Source organism: Xiphophorus maculatus, chromosome 9, assembly GCF_002775205.1.
Source record: "Xiphophorus maculatus strain JP 163 A chromosome 9, X_maculatus-5.0-male, whole genome shotgun sequence".
Taxonomy (NCBI): domain Eukaryota; kingdom Metazoa; phylum Chordata; class Actinopteri; order Cyprinodontiformes; family Poeciliidae; genus Xiphophorus; species Xiphophorus maculatus.
In genome coordinates, this window is record NC_036451.1 from 18,697,783 (window position 1) to 18,716,213 (window position 18,431).

Genomic DNA, 18,431 nt, shown 5'->3' on the forward strand with positions numbered 1-18,431 from the left:
TTAACAGCCACTAGTAAACAGAGCGAGATTAAAAGAATAAACAGCTGATTTTAGAGGCCATGTGAAGACATCCTAATAGATGAGATGACACCTGTATTCTGTCAGCGTCACATAAAACATCTTTGCACCATTTTTGCTATGTCGCCCTCTCAAATCTGAGCGAAGGAGTTATTTGAGTTAACAGGCTAGCAATATTAAGTTCTCAGGTTACAGCTGTTCTCCTGTCCCAGAATAACCGCTGATAAACATTGGTTATTTTGAAATACAAAATATGATACCAAAATATGAGACATTTCTCCTTTTTTTGTTTTGGTTGAAACTGTTTTAATTCAGTTACTCATTTCCTATTTGAGATACTAGAAATATAAAATATCTGGTTAGAGAAACAAAAACTAACATTTTTTTTGTTTGTTTTCATTTTTTAGCAGGCAGCTACGTCTGCTACTATCATAGGTCTAGATTTTAGGAGGCACTTTTTCTTCTATTCACCTTGACTTGCCTCTAAATTGAAAGTTATGTCAAATGCAGAGCCAAGTGTCCGTGTGGACTGAAACATAAACGAAACAAGCTATCGGTTGGAAAGATAACAAGGATGTTAATTTTCTAAAAATTAATAAAAATCCAGTCAGCCTACTTCTGAAATTTAAATCATTTTAACAACAAATCTCACTGTATTTAAGCCATAATAACAAATGACAGCAAATCCTGTAAAGTGAGAACAAGCACAGGGCAACATATCTTTTTCTTTTTTCATATCTGTCTCTCATCCTTTATCATCTTCATCATCCTCAACTCACAGCAAACTGACGTGTTGCCTGGTGACAGGTTAGCAACAGTATTGTGTGAGAATTTGCAATGACGTGTAGCCTAAATGATGATTTAATAGACCCAAACCGGCCGCATTGCTCTCTGAGAACAAGGTGTACAGAAGAGACAACACGTTCTAATGTCACGACAGCTACATGGTGGTTTTACATTTAAGTGTCTGCTTACAGAAACATGAATAGAATGGGTATTTTTTTTCTATTTCTTAGCCAGATATATTTTCTAAATACCTTAAATTGGTAAATAGCTACAATAAAATTGAATAGTAGCTTATTATTACTAGTTGTTTTTTTTTTTTTTTTGCATATCTGTCATCAGTTTCTAAGAGAAAACAAGAAGACCAACATCAGTTTACACTCTTGCATTAAGAAACACATTCAAAAACACAGTTGTAGTCTTTAAGACTAAAACAATATCAAATTGTTGATATTTAAATCTCCCTTGTTAAAAAAAGGATCACATTTCCATGATTCATTTTCATGTGAATTTTCACTTCCATATGAGAGCAGAAACAAAGATGTAGTTCACAAATCTGAGAATCGCTCTCAGTCACCTGTTTTACTCAACAAGAATTACGCTGCATTGTTCTGACTGACCAGAACCCTGGGAGAGTATGACCTATTCCTGTTTCCACTGAACATACTTGTCGTGTTATTTCTTTCCTCCTCCTTGGGATTAAAACAAATTCTAGTATTTGATGCTAATTATATACAGTACATACTATGACTAGATGATGGTTCCTTCTCTCTGTCTGGATATCATTTGTGCACAAAAGCAGTCTGCAAAGTTAAAGCGGTTGTCTTTCTCCTTAAGTATTCTTTCTGCATCTGTTTTTTTCTCACTTGTTTATACAATCAAAGAAAAATGTGAAATTTCAGTTGCCTCCAGCTACCTTATTTCATGCACGCCTTTATTGCACAGCAGTGTCTCTTTTTAATGGTCTTTCTTGCATAGTAGTTTACTTTGCTGCTGCAACAATGTGAAAAAGTGCCAAAAAAAGTCATATTTTCACCCCTTGCACAGTGGACCCATAGTATTTGGCACATACTAAAAAAAAAAAAACTAAAGAAAGACTTGAAACTTTGCAATTTTGACAGAATTTTCTTTTTTTTTTTTGGAAGGGAAACGTTTTACACATAATATACATTTTAATAAACTCAAAAGTCCAAACAGAAAACTTGTGGTTGAAGCTCAAGGAGTGCTTCCAATCTCTAAGATTTGAGGTTCATCGGCAAAAATAAAATGTAATTAATGAATAAATACATTTTCAGTTGCTATTTACATGAGCAAAAATCATTTTTTCTTCTTTTTTAAAGAAAATGTATTGAAACATACATACATTTTTTTTAAAACTTCTTTTATATTGTTTTTCTTGTTGTTTGAGCAATTCCTGTCTCATTTCCTAGAAACAAATTTCCTGGTTGAATGAAAAACAAGTTTATATTTAACTCCACCTGAGGTATGAATATTAATGGACTCAAAGCCACCATTTTATCGTGGATTTGTAGAGGCTCCGTATTTGTTTTTGCTGCATAATGAATCTGTTTTCTGAATTTTCTCTACCTGATTACTAGAAAGCTCTCAAAAATTAAACATCCATTATTTTTCCATTCATGGCTCACTGCCTACTCCTGCTTTTGTAAATGCTTTAGAGACTGAATTTCATTAAAGCCGAAACCCTTAATTACATAGAAGCACTCAGGAGAAATCTTTTACATCACGCAAATAAACAAACCACATAGTAGCGAGATTATAAATTTAAATTCGTCTGCTTCCATTGTTGAAGGAGCAGCTCCATCGCAGTGTGCGTCACAGTGCCATTTATCCTCCACATTTCAGTGTGGGAGGCAGATGGACGCATCAAGTGACCAACATTAGGACCCTCTTCAGCGAACCTCTTCAGCCGTTAGAGGGGCAGGTCTGGTTTCTCTTAACACAACACTGAAGCGTGACGGTGGAAACTCTTAACATGAATTTAACACTGATACAAACTGAAGCAGGTAGCCTGAAGATTGGCCATTTAAAATCAGGGCATCAAACTCTAAATCCAGTCAGATTTATACAGCAGTACAGAATCCTAGTGTTTTGATTTCTTTCTTTTTTAATGAACCATTATTTTACAGGTGTAGAATAATTACGCAACATATATCATCAATGAATTTACAAACAAGAACTGAATTGAATTTTTTCTGGGAATTTTCTCTCCTCTGTCAGGGTCAAAATTAAATATACATACTCAAATACACACAAACATTCCTGCTAATACTTGGTCAAATGTCCCGTAGAAAAGCACAGAGAAACTAAAAAAGGTTTGTTGCTGCTTGAAGCTTGTTGTTTTTGTAGTCATCAACACACTCTTGGCCTTTTTTGTGGAAGGATATTCAACCACTATCCTTGAATTCAAACATAGTCAACAAATTTTTCTAAGGTCAGAGGTTTGGGGAGAGCTCTTTATAGTTAATGTTAACCTAATTTCCCCATTTCAAAACCTATTCAGATGAGTGTCTTTTGATCGTTGTCCTTTCTGGAGCACTCACTTTGACCCAAACATTCATTCACCATTGAAAGTAAATTGATAAATATGCTCACAAAGAAACAGGAGAGTATTTGGAAGTGTGAACATGATTTAAACTCACAAGCATGGTGATGGATGTATCATGCTGAGGGAGTGTTTCAGTGCCAGTGGTAGTGGTTCATTGCACGTTGATGAAGGATGATCACAATAGACGATTATCTCTTAATTAAACAAACTATTTCAAATTTGGACTCAATTGACCAGAAATGTTTGTCAGACTCAATTATTCATGCAGTATTTTACATTTTGCAGCTACAGGAAACACATATTCTAATCAAATGCATACTTTAAACCAGCTTACACAGTTGACATAAATGACATTGAAAGTCAAACTTCTTTTGTTAGTGTGTTACATTAAATGTTTCTTTATGATGTGATAGAAGCGTCGTTTTAGCTTATCTGGTGGCTTCGGTGTAGAGGACGAAGAACTTGAGGCGCTTGGGGAAGCGTGCGGCTCTCCTCCCAGCAAACTCTCTCCAGACTGGGAGTCAGGGAAGTCTTTAGACAGCTTCTTCTTGGCTCCTAACAGGTGAGAACAGTTCCCTTTGACGACCTCTGCGTTGGATCCTGAAGCACAAATGGCACTGGAAGCCTTGCTGTCACTGTTTAGGCGGTGCGATCCAGCCTGACAGAGCAGTGCCTCCTCACTCGCCATCTGTGGGCTCTGGCTTAAAGTCACAAAGCCGTACGGTGTGGTGACCTTGGTGAGGTGGGGCAGGGAGAGAGCGGCCTTACTTGCCGGGTCCAGGCAGTAAAGGGTGCTTTTGTTGGAGGGAGGAAATGGTGCATCCCGCTGAAGGAAAGATCTCCTCTTGGCTAAAGGGTCTGAAAGACACCGCTCAGCTTTACGGCCTGACAGCAGCAAACTGGAGCAGGAGGAGGATGAAGATGAAGAGGCGTTAGCCCCACAGCTCCTTAATTCTCCTTCTGACTCTGCTTCATTGTCCTGTGCCTCCTTGTCCTGTGACCAAAAACTGGTCTGTACTGACAGACTTGGTATGGTGAACTGTGGGATGCTATCAGGTGTCAGGATATTGGCAAAGATGTTTTCACGGCTTGTTTGTGAGTCTGTAGAGCATCCAAACGACTTTGCGCTGCCGGTGGCCCACAGCAGGGCCCGGATCCCCGCAGTGCTGCCGCTGTGCCTCCTGGTTGTGGAGAGATCATCCGAAGCTTTGCTTCCACTGCAGATAGCACCAAAACTGAATGTTCTTGTCACTGGTTGCTTATCCATTTTGTAAGAGTCTTCCACTGCCAGTGCGCAGGTTTGATTGTAGTTTGACAAAAGGCGGGGCAACAGGAGGCTTTTATATTCATCTAGTTGCACCTGTTTGATTTTTTTTTTCTTCAAACGCATAAAAGGACACGGAGACGTGACAGAAACTCCAGCCGGAAATGGTTACCAATTAGAGAGCTGCACTTGAATGGAAGCACAGTTAAGGATTTGTTTCTCAAAGCTCTTCAGATGCAAAGTAGCAACAAGAGCAGGGACAGCATCTGTCTGCCGCTTGAGGCCTGAAGCAGTAATCTGATATTATACCACAACACTTTTCCCTTGTTATAAACGTTTCAGGGTTAGTTTTCATTATCAATGAAGGATTAATGAAGTGGAGTTTAAAAAATGTGTTATTTTGATAGAAACCAAATAGTCCCATACAGAATAATATATGTTTTTTTAAAATATTGTTCCCAAGTGTAGATGAATAAATGTATCTACTGTACTTTATGGGTGTTTTGCTAAAATATAAGTTGGCGTTTGGGTGGATATAGATGTAAATGTATATAACTGCTGTTCATTCAGTGTGAAACAAACCACATGAACAGCAGTTGCAAAATGCTTGTAAAAATATCCTTCCCTAATCTATATGTCTACATCACTTCCTTTTCTAAGTTTGTACACTGCAATACTAGATAAATGCTCTTAGCTGAGCAATACAGGGCTCTACCGCTGTGATGTTTGACTGACATCATGATGTTTCTTATCTGAAATGCTGTTGTAGTTTTAAACCAGATGTGACAGGGTGGGAACCCTTTGAAAAATTCCACTTTTTGTCTTATTTGTCCACATGTATATATTTATTTTTTTAGGCAAATGTGAGCTGTGCCTTTGTTTTATTTTTTATTTTGGGGTATCTGTTAATAGACAGAAAAGAAGGTATCCGAACATTTGCTAAGCATTGTGTGTATTAATGCGGGTTTCCTTTAAATGATAAAAGAGCAAACATGAAGGTTTAGCATTTTAATCCTCGGTTTTAGAGTCCACAGATTTGGCCCACATTCCGCCCCTCTGATGTGCGTTAATTAGCTAGACACGTCTATTGGTTTGTGCCGATTACAGCAGGTGCGTTTGTCTGTGCTCATTGGCCACATCGACGTAACAGAAAAATACATTTTAGGCCCCAAACGTCTCAGTGACATTCATGAGCGTCTCTCCCTCACTGCAGACCCGGCAGGTCCAGGCTTTATCCATCAGTACCATGACTTGTGAAACCTCCGGGGACGCTGTGGCGCAGCCTGAGAAGTCTGAGGTGAGGATAAACTCTGAAAAACGCCGCGGCCATGTGTCTGTGATCAGTCTGTTTGTTCGGCGCGTCTCACCGTCTGTGTCTCCACCTGTAGGCCAAAGTGGAGAGGAGAGACGGCGTGTTTCGCTCTGTTGTGCGCAGCCTCCTCTGGCCTTTCAGCGTCGTTGTAAGTTTTTGTTTCAAAACCAACATGGAGTGAAACTTCCTCAGGCGTGGACTAACTCTGTGCACGACTGCAGGTAAGGGCCTGCCGCGGAATTGTGTGGGCGCCTCAGCAGAAAAGCCTTTCCTGTGCCGTGATTTCCAGCCCGGCACGTCACAGCCTCACTGGCCATAAGCGCCTCTCCCGGCTCACCCGGCTGGTGCTGCGGATCCTACCCTTCTGGGCGCAGGCCGCCCTGGGCTACCCGGTGTCCCGCAGCATTGGGCTTTTATTGTCCCCAGGTAAGTGACCTAGGGTTGTTTTCTCGTTAAAGCGTGGACGTCCGGCTCCAGTCCTGCCAGTTTTAATTGAGTTTCTGCTCAAACAGAGTGGACTCAAATTGTCAAACTACCACCTCAGCATGTCAAAATTCTGCATTGGCTTTAAAGTTAAGAATAAAATGTTTTTTTTTTCTTTTTAAATGGAAAGAATTAAAAAAAAAATACCCATTGAAGATGTAACCCAGGATATTTTAAATCCTATGCTGAAGTTGGAATTGAATTCTTCCCTTTACATTTTGTTGTTTATATATGGCCAAAACTGCATGTTGAAGACCCCTGATCTAGAACAAATCTGTTTTTAGAGATTGCAGTTTTCATGCTTTTAAAAATTCCTAAGCTCTTAAGGGTTCACATGAAATGCTAAGTTTATCAAGGAAAGAAATTAAATTCTTAAGTGCAAGAACCTTGGCTTGCACTGTGTTCTCGATTAGTGGCTCTATATATTTTTAACTTCATTCCGGTATTAGCCAGCTGGGGCTTATGGCTCTATCTTGCACTGATGGGTCCACAAAGACACTTGGAAAGAGTCCACTCATTCATTATCTGTACAATATAAAGCTCGTTACAATTGGTAGAATTTTATTTTTTTCAGTTTGCATGTATTAAAGTATGAAATGTGTATAATGGAATCTGTCTGAAACGGGTATCTTGCTGGAGAAGCTGCTTTAATCTCATGCAATGACTAATTTACTTACACTTGAAGGCAAATTAGCTTTAAATCGTTGCTTTACTCAACCAGTATATTCATGAGTGGAGTTTCATCTACCTGTGATGAGATGCTATGGATTATTGTAGCTGGTTCTGCATGTTCTCTAAACAGAAGTCAGTGTCTCTCCTACTAAACCATGTGGAAAAGGCAACAAGAGAAAAATTGATGAGCTTGATGACGATGAGGAGGATGACCCATTCTGGGTGGTTGCGCTTTCTGAGAAACTTCCAGATGATGACTCAAATGATCCTGACTATGAGGTTTGTTTATATGATCTTTCCTTAATTGACATGTCAGGCCAGCTGGTATTGGTGTGTTGCCTTGTATGTTGCTGATCAAACATGATTTGATGATTGCAGTCTGACTTTTGTAGAAATCTGAGCCCTTTGCTTAATGTGGGTTGAATGCCAAAAAAGCCAGACACTAGCTGACTACCACAATTGGACACCTACATTAGCTGGTGTTCTTGACTAGCTTAAATCTAAGTCCTCTAAATAACCTGACTCTATTCTAAAGATATTCAGCTATTTGTAGATGATGGTTATATTGACCTTTAAGGGGTTTGTCTTTCTCCCCTCAGGCCACCGCAGAAGAGACAGACAGTGAGGAATTTGCCTCAGAAAACGATACAGAAAGTGATCTTGAGATTTCAGGAAGGGGTGTCGTTATTGAGGATGTGAACACGGTGAGATGACGTGCAGTCTCATTGAGTGACATCGTTTAAGGAGTTTACTTTATCTGTCTGCTTTATTTGCAGGATGTTGCTGTGCCCATGCCTTCTGAGGGGTCTACAGCTGTTTAATCTTTTCATATGCTGTGATTTTTTTGTATATATATATTTGGTAATTCAATAAAACTATTTTGCTCTAACATTGTGGCTGCTTTACCACTAGATGGCAGTATTGTGTTTTCAAAGATGTACTATTGCAAATGTGGTGTGTTCTGTTAAACGAGTCTAGGATTTTATTTTTGTTTCCCTCTGAAACTCTGTGCAACGTGCCTCAACTAGGTCAAGTTTCACGAAAGGAAAACTGTTTAAAGTTTGGCAACGCAGATTTCAAAAATGCTTGAACTGCCTGTATTTATCTGTAGAGAGAGGTTCCAATCATGTGGTCCTTTTTGTCTAGAGTCCAACCTTTTCTTCCTGCAGAGTAAAACCTCCTGTTCAACAGGAGGTGCAGCATGCTGTATTTATGGGAAGGGGAATGTCACTGAAAAGCCTCTTTAAAGCTGTCAAACCCAAGCAACCCAGTTATCAGCACTTGCACTATGCATAGTCTTATGCTGAGGTCCATTAAACTCTAAGCTGGATTGTAATGACGCTCTAGTAGCTCATGGTGCTGCCCAAGCACTGTTTGCAGTACCCTTCAAACATTTTAAGCTTTACTTTCCATGAACTTTAGTTGTGGGTGCTATAACATTTTTAGACATGCCCCTTTGTCTTGTAGCAACACCCAATCTTACTCCTGAGGCACAAGGTGAGCCTTGCAGGTTGTAACCGGGTTAGCCAAAGTTGTTTCCAGTTGAAAAATTAGACTTCAGAGGGTGGTCCAGGTTTTGACAACTGAAATGCAAAGTTCTTGGTTTTTGGAGAAACTGGTCCACATCTACAATACTTCACAGTGGACAGAAGTTGCTTTCCCAATCTTGTTTTTCCATGCTAAACCGACCTGAGTGTTTGCTGCCAACCTGACTAAAAAGTATTTAGCAGACCTCACAAAATTACAATAGGACAGTTATTTTGATCAAATTTCAAAACAGTTGTAAGGTAGATGCCATTAATGGCTATGGAGACCCGGGGAGTTGATGTGGGTCCTTACTCAGGTCAGAGGCTAAAGCCGAACTTGTCACTTAACTAGCTTTCCCAGGTTTGGAGAAGGTCATTGACCAAAGTTCCTATACTGGAAAAATAACACTCATATGGGGTTTAAAAACATTCAGCTACTGCAATAAATATTTCAAAGTGATTATGCACATCGTTGCCTGGAATGCGAATAAATGTAGCAGACACCAAAAGTTGTGACTACAACAATCTTAAAATGACAAGAGTTTGAGAAATGCTAATGTGAAATGCAACTAGAGAAGGATGAGCCTGTCTCTTAATGGTGCAAAAAGGGAATAGGCTGTCTTCATTTGTAGCAGGAGCTACTGGGAGAAACTGAAAAGCCAACACTGCTCACATCCTCTGCAAACAATCATCAGTTTCATTTAACTTGACTGCACAGCTGTTCTGCAGGGGTTCACGTTAATTTGTCTACACCGTACACTGAATGACGCATAATATAGCAAAAAATAAGCAGTAATTTGGTAAGCATCACGATCCAGCTGCTTTCAATTAATTCCTGGAAGCCTTAGAGCCTGCTTTAAGTGTACTTTGTGGCTTCCTGTTTTCTATCCCCCTCTGAGATCTAGTTCACCTCCAGATGCTTGGGTGAAAAAGGCAGGCATACTAAGAGGACATTGGTATGAAATAAATGCCTGATGTATGTGTGTTGCAGAGAGGAGCAGCTGCAGTGAGAGCAGGATACAGAGGAGGAACTGATGGTCTCTGGGGGTTCTCATGGCTGTCTGAACGTTTGAAGGGTAGCCTGCTCAGCAGAGGCAGTGGTGGAGAGCATCAACCTCCATCTTCTGTGTTTGTAGTCAGCTGGAGACCATCTTTTAAAGCTTGAAGCTTTGTTTTTCACTTTGAAAACAATACATGTGAGGAACAACAATCGTTCTAAATGTGCTGCAGCAAAGGAAAAATGAGACTGGCAGAGAATGAGATGGTGCACAGGGATTTGTTGAGATGATCAATTCAGATGCAGGGTGACATTTGCCGTTATTGTGCCATGCTAAAGTATTTATACCCCAAATTTTGCATTAATGTGAAGTGAAAGCCAAAGGACACATGGTTGAAAAGATGAGTTTTATTTTATTTTTTTAACAAATAAAAATTTGAGGAGTCTCCTGCTGTTACAGCTCCAGGTGTTTTAGGGAGTTTCTCCACAAGCTTTGCAAAGCTGTTCCTCATTTTTGCATAGCTGGCATTTGGTTCAAGTTTTCCTGCAACATTTTCACAGGTTCTGCAGATTTGTCTTTATTTAGTTCAATTTATTTTTGCCTCAACTCTGATCAGTTTCCATCACAACATGATGCTTGTAGTAGGTCAAAAATTTGCTTTTCTTTGTATCACTTGGTCAGATCAACTTCTTTCACATGTTTGTGGCAAACAAGTCTTTTTTTTTTTTTTTTTAGCAATGCTTTTCTTCTCTTCTGAAGACCAGATTTGGGAACTGCACGACTTATGTCATTCCTCCCCCACCCTCCCCAACATGAATTGTAGATCTCTGCAGCTCCTGCAAAGTTGCTGTGAACCTCTTGGTTGCTTCTTTGTTTTTTGCTCCCATCATCAAACCTGTCAGTAGTTTGTGGATGTGCCAGAATAACAAGAAATGTAACAGCTGTGTACAAACACAGAACAGCTGCGTCACACACAGGTGGATTGTATTCCTAAATTAGGTGGCTTCTGAAAGAAATTGGTTGCACTGAATGTCAAATTAGTGGACTTTTTTCAGATTTTTAATTGTAAAAATGATGTATTGTTTTCTTTCCCTTTCCTAATTATACACTACTCTGTAAAGGTCTCACATAAAATCCTTCTAAAATCCAGTAATGATAGCGGCTGCAACATCCCAGTAAGTACAAAGTGCTTAGAAATACTTTTGCAAAGCATTGGATAAACAACAAGCAGCACTTTCTTGTGATGCTACACGGTTATATTTTTGGACCTCTTACCTGATCTATGTGAGCAGCACCAGAGTTGATAGAGTGCAGATGGTTATAAAACCTTCCTGACACCAACAAATGCACACCTAGAGGCACAGCGCAGCAGAGCCACAGCCAGGACTTTGTGACATCGGCGTATTGTCACCTCAAATGGATAGCGGCAGTTGCCGGCTGCTCCCCGGCCCACAGTGTGACCTGCAGGCTGCTTTATGTGCTGCATGACAATGCGACCCTGAGATGTCCGCCACGAACACGGCCCGAACTCACTGCCATACCTCTTACTTTCTAATCGTAACACTCCTCAGCCCCTAAGCACAGTCATGCAGCGTGATTCACTTTACCTGCGGGCCTAATGACTGGCTGTCCCTGCGGATTTCAAGAGCATCCATCACATTCAGAGAAGTAGAGCAGGAACGGAGGCATGAAAAGTAAAGCCGACACAAGCAGCCCTCCGTTAGTCGCACACTGAGATGCACTGGACAGTGATGGGTCTCGAGAAGTTTTCAGAATGGAAGAAAAGTGCAGACTTTATGCGAATTATGATAACGCAAGTGCTGACACAGGAAGTTAAAGAAGAAGTGTTACCAGGTGAACAGCTGTCACCTCAGAGCACTGTCCTTAATGATGAAGTCAAGTTTTTGGAGCAAATCAAAATCAACTTTACTCACTGATGAAGATAATGACGTGTGTTTGATCTTGAAACCCTTAGTGCTGCTTTAAATCCCATCAAATACGACCGATATCAAATATCCAAAAGAGGTTTGAGAGACCCCTCGCCTTCTTGGCCCACCCAAGAGTATTTAAAGTCCTTTTCTTATAGAAAAGGCCTTCAACCTCCACAACTAACAAACTGTGCAGCTGTCCGTCAGAAGTGTGTAAAAACACTTTCACATATTCCAGATCGGTGGACCGCAACTCCAGCCCATAAATGCCACTGTCCTGCAACCTGCTCCAAAGGCTGAATGACCTCCTAGGCATGTTGGCAAGTTTTAAAAAAAAGCCTTCTCATTAACCATTCATTTGATGAAGATGGATTGTAGCAGTGATGCATCCAAAAGCTGCAGGACAGTGGCAGTCGAGGACTGGAGTTTGGAGTCTGAGCGCCAGTGCTGTGACAAGGAAATCTTGCTTTGATCTCGGTGACCTTTGGCTCCCCTTTATTCAATTTGTTCGCACCAGCTGAAGGACTGCCAACACCTTCTGTGTTTGCAGGGCAGTCAGCATCTAGTGGACAACAATCTAGAATACCAAAAGGATTTTACTTTAACAACACAAAGCCCTGGAAGTGTTGAATTTCTACCTCTTAAACTTTTTCACATTTTGTCACTTTTCCTCTTTTTGTTCCCTCCATAGATGTTATTGTCATGTTTAAAAAGCAACTGAATGTGATTTTATTCAGACAAGCACTGCATTTGAGTGTTACTGTCAGCTCTATTGTCTTTATGTTTTATTCTGTTTTTGATTAATTTTTCATGTCCATGTCCATATGGTGTGCAGTGAAATATTTCGTCTGCGAGATGAAAGAAAGCCATACATGTTTTTTTAGGAATGGAGATAATTTGCGTTCAGCCTCTTTTACTCTGATAGCCCTAAATGAAATGCAGTGCAATAAATTTACCAGCAATTTGTGAATAGATTCACCCATGACTGTAGCTGTTCTGTGATGAATGCAGAGGTTCATCACAGAACAAATTCATGAAGAGAAACACAGCAGCTGAGATGTTTAATACAAGCTTAAACATCTCAGCTTATATTAAAGCAACATCCCAAGTTTTGAAGATGTAACACAGAATAATTAAGTGCATAATTGAAAAATATAAGAACTAGTGTAGTACAAGTGTCAGAGGATATTTTGAGTTTCTTCTGGGTGCATTTTATTTAATGACATCCTCATTTCTGCCATCTTAAGCTCCCAGTTGCCAAAATCTTACTGTTTTCACACAGAACTTAACCTAATCAATCTGTACCATTGGAAAATAAGTTTAATAAAGAATAAAATCTAAATAAAAATATTACTCTAATTTACAAACATGTCTACACAACTAAATTGTTTGCAAAATAAAACACTTCATACAGTACAGTTCAAAAGGTTACTTTACAGAGAAGAAATACAATGTAGAAAAATAGAAAACCCTTCATTGGGTTGAATCCAGTGATGCAATCAATGAGATCATAAACCTTTAACAACTGGAAGTGCTCCCATACACCTGTTCTGGAAAGAAAACTCAAGTTCACTGAGTAGTCTTTGCTTTATAAACATGTCTGGATGTAAAATGAAACATAATGCTACCACAAATAAACCCTGCATAGGATGTGAAGCAAAATCACAACAACAATGTTTAAGCTAAATGACTATGAATAAGTAAAATAAAATGGAGGAAATTATGAACTTATTTAAGGGAGAAGTGATGAGTAAATACAATGTAGACCACTTTGTCGCAGTTAAATCCTTATTTAAAAGTGTCCAGAGTCCTGCTGTTTAATGATACTTCAACTGAAGTATTTTTTGTTGTCTTTTTTCATAAAATACAAGAAGGATGACGGCTCTAATTTCAGCTTCCCTTGTTGTTCTGTTTAAGATTTACTTCTGATTCAGTGAACACTCTTGGGGAAAAAAATCAATTTGCATCAAGTCCAATGCATCAGGAAATATGTAACAAACAATGTGATGTCAAATTTTAAAAAAAAGGAGCCAAAGCAAGAAAAATATGCTCGGCTTTTTACCTCGACTCGGTGGATAAAAATACATTTGTACATTTTAATGCACTCTAAGTTCTTTCTGGCAGTGTAGTTGCCCATCTCACAACTCTTGAAGTAGCTCTTTCACTAAAGAGAGATGAATCAACTCAGATGACTCACGTTTACCGTCGGCGTCTTCTTCATGAATACTGAGCAGTTGCCTAAGCCGCTTTGCTTAAGAACATCTGTTAAATGTTGCAAATGTAATAGATTTGATGTTTGTATTATCATGGGGTCAGTCTTGATGGCAGCTTTATTTTCATAAAGTTACATGTCGCTTACATTTCCCGCTTACATGTCATCATGTATTCCTCATACTGCTACAGACGTTAATACCATGAAGTATTTCAGGCTGTTAAAAGGGAATGTAACAGGTATTCAGTGAGACTTAGAAAGTCAAAGCCCAACATTATTGGTGTCAGCTCCTCAGACTGTGATAATAGCTCTTGAATAAATATGCTTTGGCACCTTCCTCTGTCGGTTATCTTCCTCTGCAGCAGAGGTTGTGCCCCTGCAAGCTCACTTTGCTTCTCAGGTTTTTGCTCCTCAACAGCTTTTCCAGCCCAAACAATCACATTCCTTTACCCCGAAGGAAAATATCTCAGTGAAATTTCAGGCATTTTGTTTTCTCTTGTGAATGTTTGAGGATGTGCTGCTATTGTTCAGTGCAGCTGATTATATTCCACGTGTCTGCCAGTAAAGCTGCCCTGGAATCTCTCTTCACTACCAACGCCGCAGCCATTCAGCCGTAGCTGCGGCTTTTTCTGCTTTCAAGACACAGACTTGGGGGTATGTGGGAGGGGGCGTATTTTATTTTTCTCATGTGATGATGAGAGGCAGCTGCTTCCTCTGATGCTGCAACCAGCTGCTCACACAGTGTGTACTCTTTCTCTGACTATATGCTTAGACTATGAGTTCACCACCTAATTTATTTTCTGACAGCGAGCTTTGCTCTTCAGTTCACGACAATAGCCGATCCCTTTGAAGTTTTGGTCTTTTTCTCTTTAGTTGTGGGTGGGCTTGTTGCTCACGAAATTTTATGAAAATATGCGAAAAAAGCATGAAACGAAACTAGCAAAATGCAGCCGAGGACAGATTTTTAAAGTTGCAGAGGAATCATAATGTCTACAACAGAACGCAGTGACTACCTGAGAAGATAGTCGTGATAGGAAGGTCTCTAGACCAAATGTGAGTAAAGGGAAGATATGAATAATGATTTGATCAGGTAAAATGCACGAGTCAGAAGAGATGCTGTTTAACATGCAGAAAGTAGGAGACCTAGCACTTTCCAACACTTCAGTGGCAAAAACTGTAATGAAGTTGAAGAAATTCTTGGAGGCTTGAGTTTGACATGTTCTTCATAAGTGTTGTTACTCTCATCCATGCATTCATGTGATGGCACTCCCATTTCTCTGAATGACTACATCCCCAGAATATTTTCCCTAAATAAGCCATGCAGTGGCAACTATTCGTTATTTAAACCATAGAAGCAGGGAATCGAAGACTCTTGAAGTTGAACCTTTCTGTATATAATCAGTTTGTATTTTGTTCTCGAGGACTTAATTGTACTAAAGCAGAGTAACAGTAGAAACATTTTCAGTGACATTGTCTTTGGCACAACTCAAACTCTGTAAGTCCATCCAAAAAAATGTTTTCTACATGTTGTTGATCTCTACAGCGTTATACTAAAGGTATACATTTGCTATTTGGAAGTGACATTAAATTGCACATTGTTAAAAGATAAGAGGAAGCGCCAAGTTTCTCTTTGATTCTCTAATGATGAATTAATGTGTGGGCTGAGGATAGAGGGCAGCTCAGGTCATCCGTGTAATGATTTAGTGCTTGCTCATCCTCTGTGACCAACTTTTAAATGTCACTTGATGGCATTTATAATTCAGCTATTATTCTGGACTAAGCTGGTTACATGTATCAACCCTTTCCAGCCTAACTTTGTTGAAAACTGACAGAAAATTAGAAAATGATGCTGGCAGCAGTCCTGAAAATCTGAACAGAGCCAAAAACACAGTGATTCCTAACTGAGATTTAAAGATGTAAAAAAAGAGAAGAAAATAAGAAAGGAGTGTGTGAAAGTCAGTATTATAGCAATGCTTGTTTTTGATCACTGTCAATCTCAGAAACTGGATGTTGCAAGCATTTTATTGTCCTCCAAGCTGTTTGCAGTGTGAGGTATTCTCAGGGTCTTTAGGGTGACAGCATGCAGTATAAGCATCTACGCGAGGCGACGATCACTGAAGTTATAACTGAACATGAGACAAATTATGGAAAGGAGATTTAAGTGACTTTAAGTGAATGTAGCTTGGTTGTTGGTCTAAGTATCTACTTAGATTTTCATACACAATCGTGTGCGCAGTCTGAGAAAAACAAACAATCCAGTGAGCAGCAGGTGTGTGGAGGAAAATGCCTTTTGATGTTAGAGGTTAGATTAGGACGGCTGCTTCAAGAAAACATGCTCATATAGCTGCTCTTAGGAGCCGCGGCATACAGAATGCCATCAAACGACGAAGCAACCACAACAGATGGTGCTCCTAGGAAATAACTGGAAACTAAAGATGAAAGTCTAACTTAAAGAAAATACATATACATTGTATACAAATGTAATTTGTTCAAGGCTTACTTGTTTCTTCCAGTCTACAGAGATGAATAAAGATAAGATCCACATGCAACTCCTGGAAAAAAAGATATGCATATATATATATATATATATATATCATTTTTATTATTGTTGTTGTTTCTTTGTTTTCAAATGATCAACCATCTCTTTGCGTATATATTTTTCTTTTACCACACATCTTTAAGATATATAGAGAAATGTCAAATTTCCAACTTAGATGTTGGAAAATTGCTCTGTAAAAACATTTCAACATGATGTGCAATGTTTGAAATTCAGCTTGACTGTGACATCCTGCTTCATGTGTAATAAATTCAAGGGCAGAGCTGCTTCTTTGATGTCATGTTTAGATTTTAATATTCTTCCCTCATTCTTAAGGCTACACTCCCTACTTGTTTTTACTGTGAAAACAGACCAGGATGTTTCAAGATCTCATCCGCTACCGTGTCTCTCCTGTGCCCCACTTTCTAGTTTTCACTGTAGAAGATCTCCTGAATAATATGCTTCAACTAGAAGCTCCCCAATTAACCCACTTTTTTTTACACTGTTTTTGATGCAGTGGAAAAACTCTCCTGTTGCAGGAGGAGGGTATGTGGTGATGCTGACTGCAGAAGTAGGACAGACAAATGAAAAAATGGTGGAACTCTGATGGAGATAAAACTTTTTGTTGGTGGAAGCAGAACATCCAGCCTGAAGCATTAACATTTTCTTACTAATAAAAAGCTCTAGAAACTATGTGAAGATGAACTGCAAATTCATACCACTTCATTCACATTCATTTTTTCCCCCCCAAATAATAAAATTCAGAAAATGATGGGTTCCTCATGTATTCATGACTATTTGTTTCTGAAGCCTCTAAATGAAATCCATTACAGTAAATGTGTGTAAAAACTAGAACTGCTCATCCCATGAACACTTTAAAAGTGAAACATGGTAGTGGCAGCATCCTGCTGTGGGGGATTCTTTTCATCAGACACAAACAGAATAACTCTGGAAGAGACTGGCTTCCATTCCAGCAGGACAATGAACCAACACACAGCCAGAGCTGTTAGGGAATGGTTTCACTCAAAACATACTTATATCTCACTTATGTCTTAGGAAGGCATAGTCAAGGTCTAAACGTACAACAAATTGTGAATTGCCTGTAAAACCTGAAAATTGCATTACACAAGAACAACTGGCAAAACAAACAAACAAAAAAACACTCTGTAAACATGTAAAGCTTTCAGAGATGTAACCCTGCAGACTTGCTGTGGTGATTGTAGCAAATAGTGAATGTAAAAAGTAAAGACTCGTGGGACAAGTGGAAATCACACTGGTAAGATTTATATTTATTAAATATTTCATTCATCATTTTTACAAATATGCACTGCTTTGTTTTAGTTGAAATCAGGATAAAGTACGTTGCATTTTGTGGTTTTAGTGTGACAAACTGATAAATGGTTTGATTAGTACTAATTCTTTTGCAAAGCAGTTTGTTGTATTTATTTACATCTTTTAGATATTGGCGCCAGGTTGTGTGTGATTCAGCATCTGCTTTTGTCCTGTCGTTTGACCACCGCTTTGTTTTGCCCTGAACTTTTTGAGGTAGATGAGATGAATGGCTGTGACTGCAAAGCGCAGTATAACTACTGAGCATCCCATTTCTTACCAGGGCACTTGGCTGGCACCAGAAGCAGTGAAATTTGCCACCTTTTTGTAAGAATTTAAACAAGGGCTATTTGGTATTTTATCTGTATTTACATTGTTGGCTGCAGTCTGACTAGATGTAGTTTTGTCTAGCAACTTCCTGCTAGTTTGTGTCCGTCTATCAATTATTAATAAAAACACTGTGAAGAGTTTGGGGTATTTTATCCTCTGTCCTTTATTTTGAGTACATACCTGGTAAACGTACATGTGCTGATATATGTTTAAGTGGTTTAAGTCCCCCTTGTGGCCTTCAATCTCTGGGTGGTCTCGATTATTTATGTGATTTGCGATGGAACGGGAAATTGTATCAGATAACATCGCCATGATCCCAAGGTTGATGCAACCCAAAGCATCTGCAGACCGCAGAAAATAACAATTCATGACATGTCTGCAGTTTGTTTTTGCAACATATATCTCTGAGAGTCGTCTGGAGACCAGATCATTTGATAGGTTTTCATTTCACCTCACCTTGGCTGTCTGGACACT

At 39.3% G+C, this 18,431-nt stretch overlaps 1 protein-coding gene across 1 annotated transcript; it reads left to right on the forward strand.

Annotated features, from left to right (window-relative positions):
* Positions 1–5,171: 5,171 nt before the first annotated feature.
* On the forward strand, positions 5,172–7,968 carry LOC102235713. The gene is made up of 6 exons (XM_005795728.2): positions 5,172–5,928; positions 6,020–6,091; positions 6,165–6,369; positions 7,229–7,377; positions 7,698–7,802; positions 7,875–7,968. The coding sequence occupies exons 1-6, from the start codon at positions 5,821–5,823 to the stop codon at positions 7,917–7,919; spliced, it is 684 nt and encodes a 227-aa protein (XP_005795785.2). The 5' UTR covers positions 5,172–5,820; the 3' UTR covers positions 7,920–7,968.
* The last annotated feature ends 10,463 nt before the right edge of the window (positions 7,969–18,431 follow it).

Bases quoted from the DNA above. Each gene is read 5' to 3' on its own strand.
- LOC102235713 (XM_005795728.2), top strand. From the start codon at position 5,821: ATGAGCGTCTCTCCCTCACTGCAGACCCGGCAGGTCCAGGCTTTATCC. The intron at 6,092-6,164 runs GTAAGTTTTTGT...GCACGACTGCAG, and splicing joins TCTGGCCTTTCAGCGTCGTT to GTAAGGGCCTGCCGCGGAAT. The intron at 7,803-7,874 runs GTGAGATGACGT...CTTTATTTGCAG, and splicing joins TTATTGAGGATGTGAACACG to GATGTTGCTGTGCCCATGCC.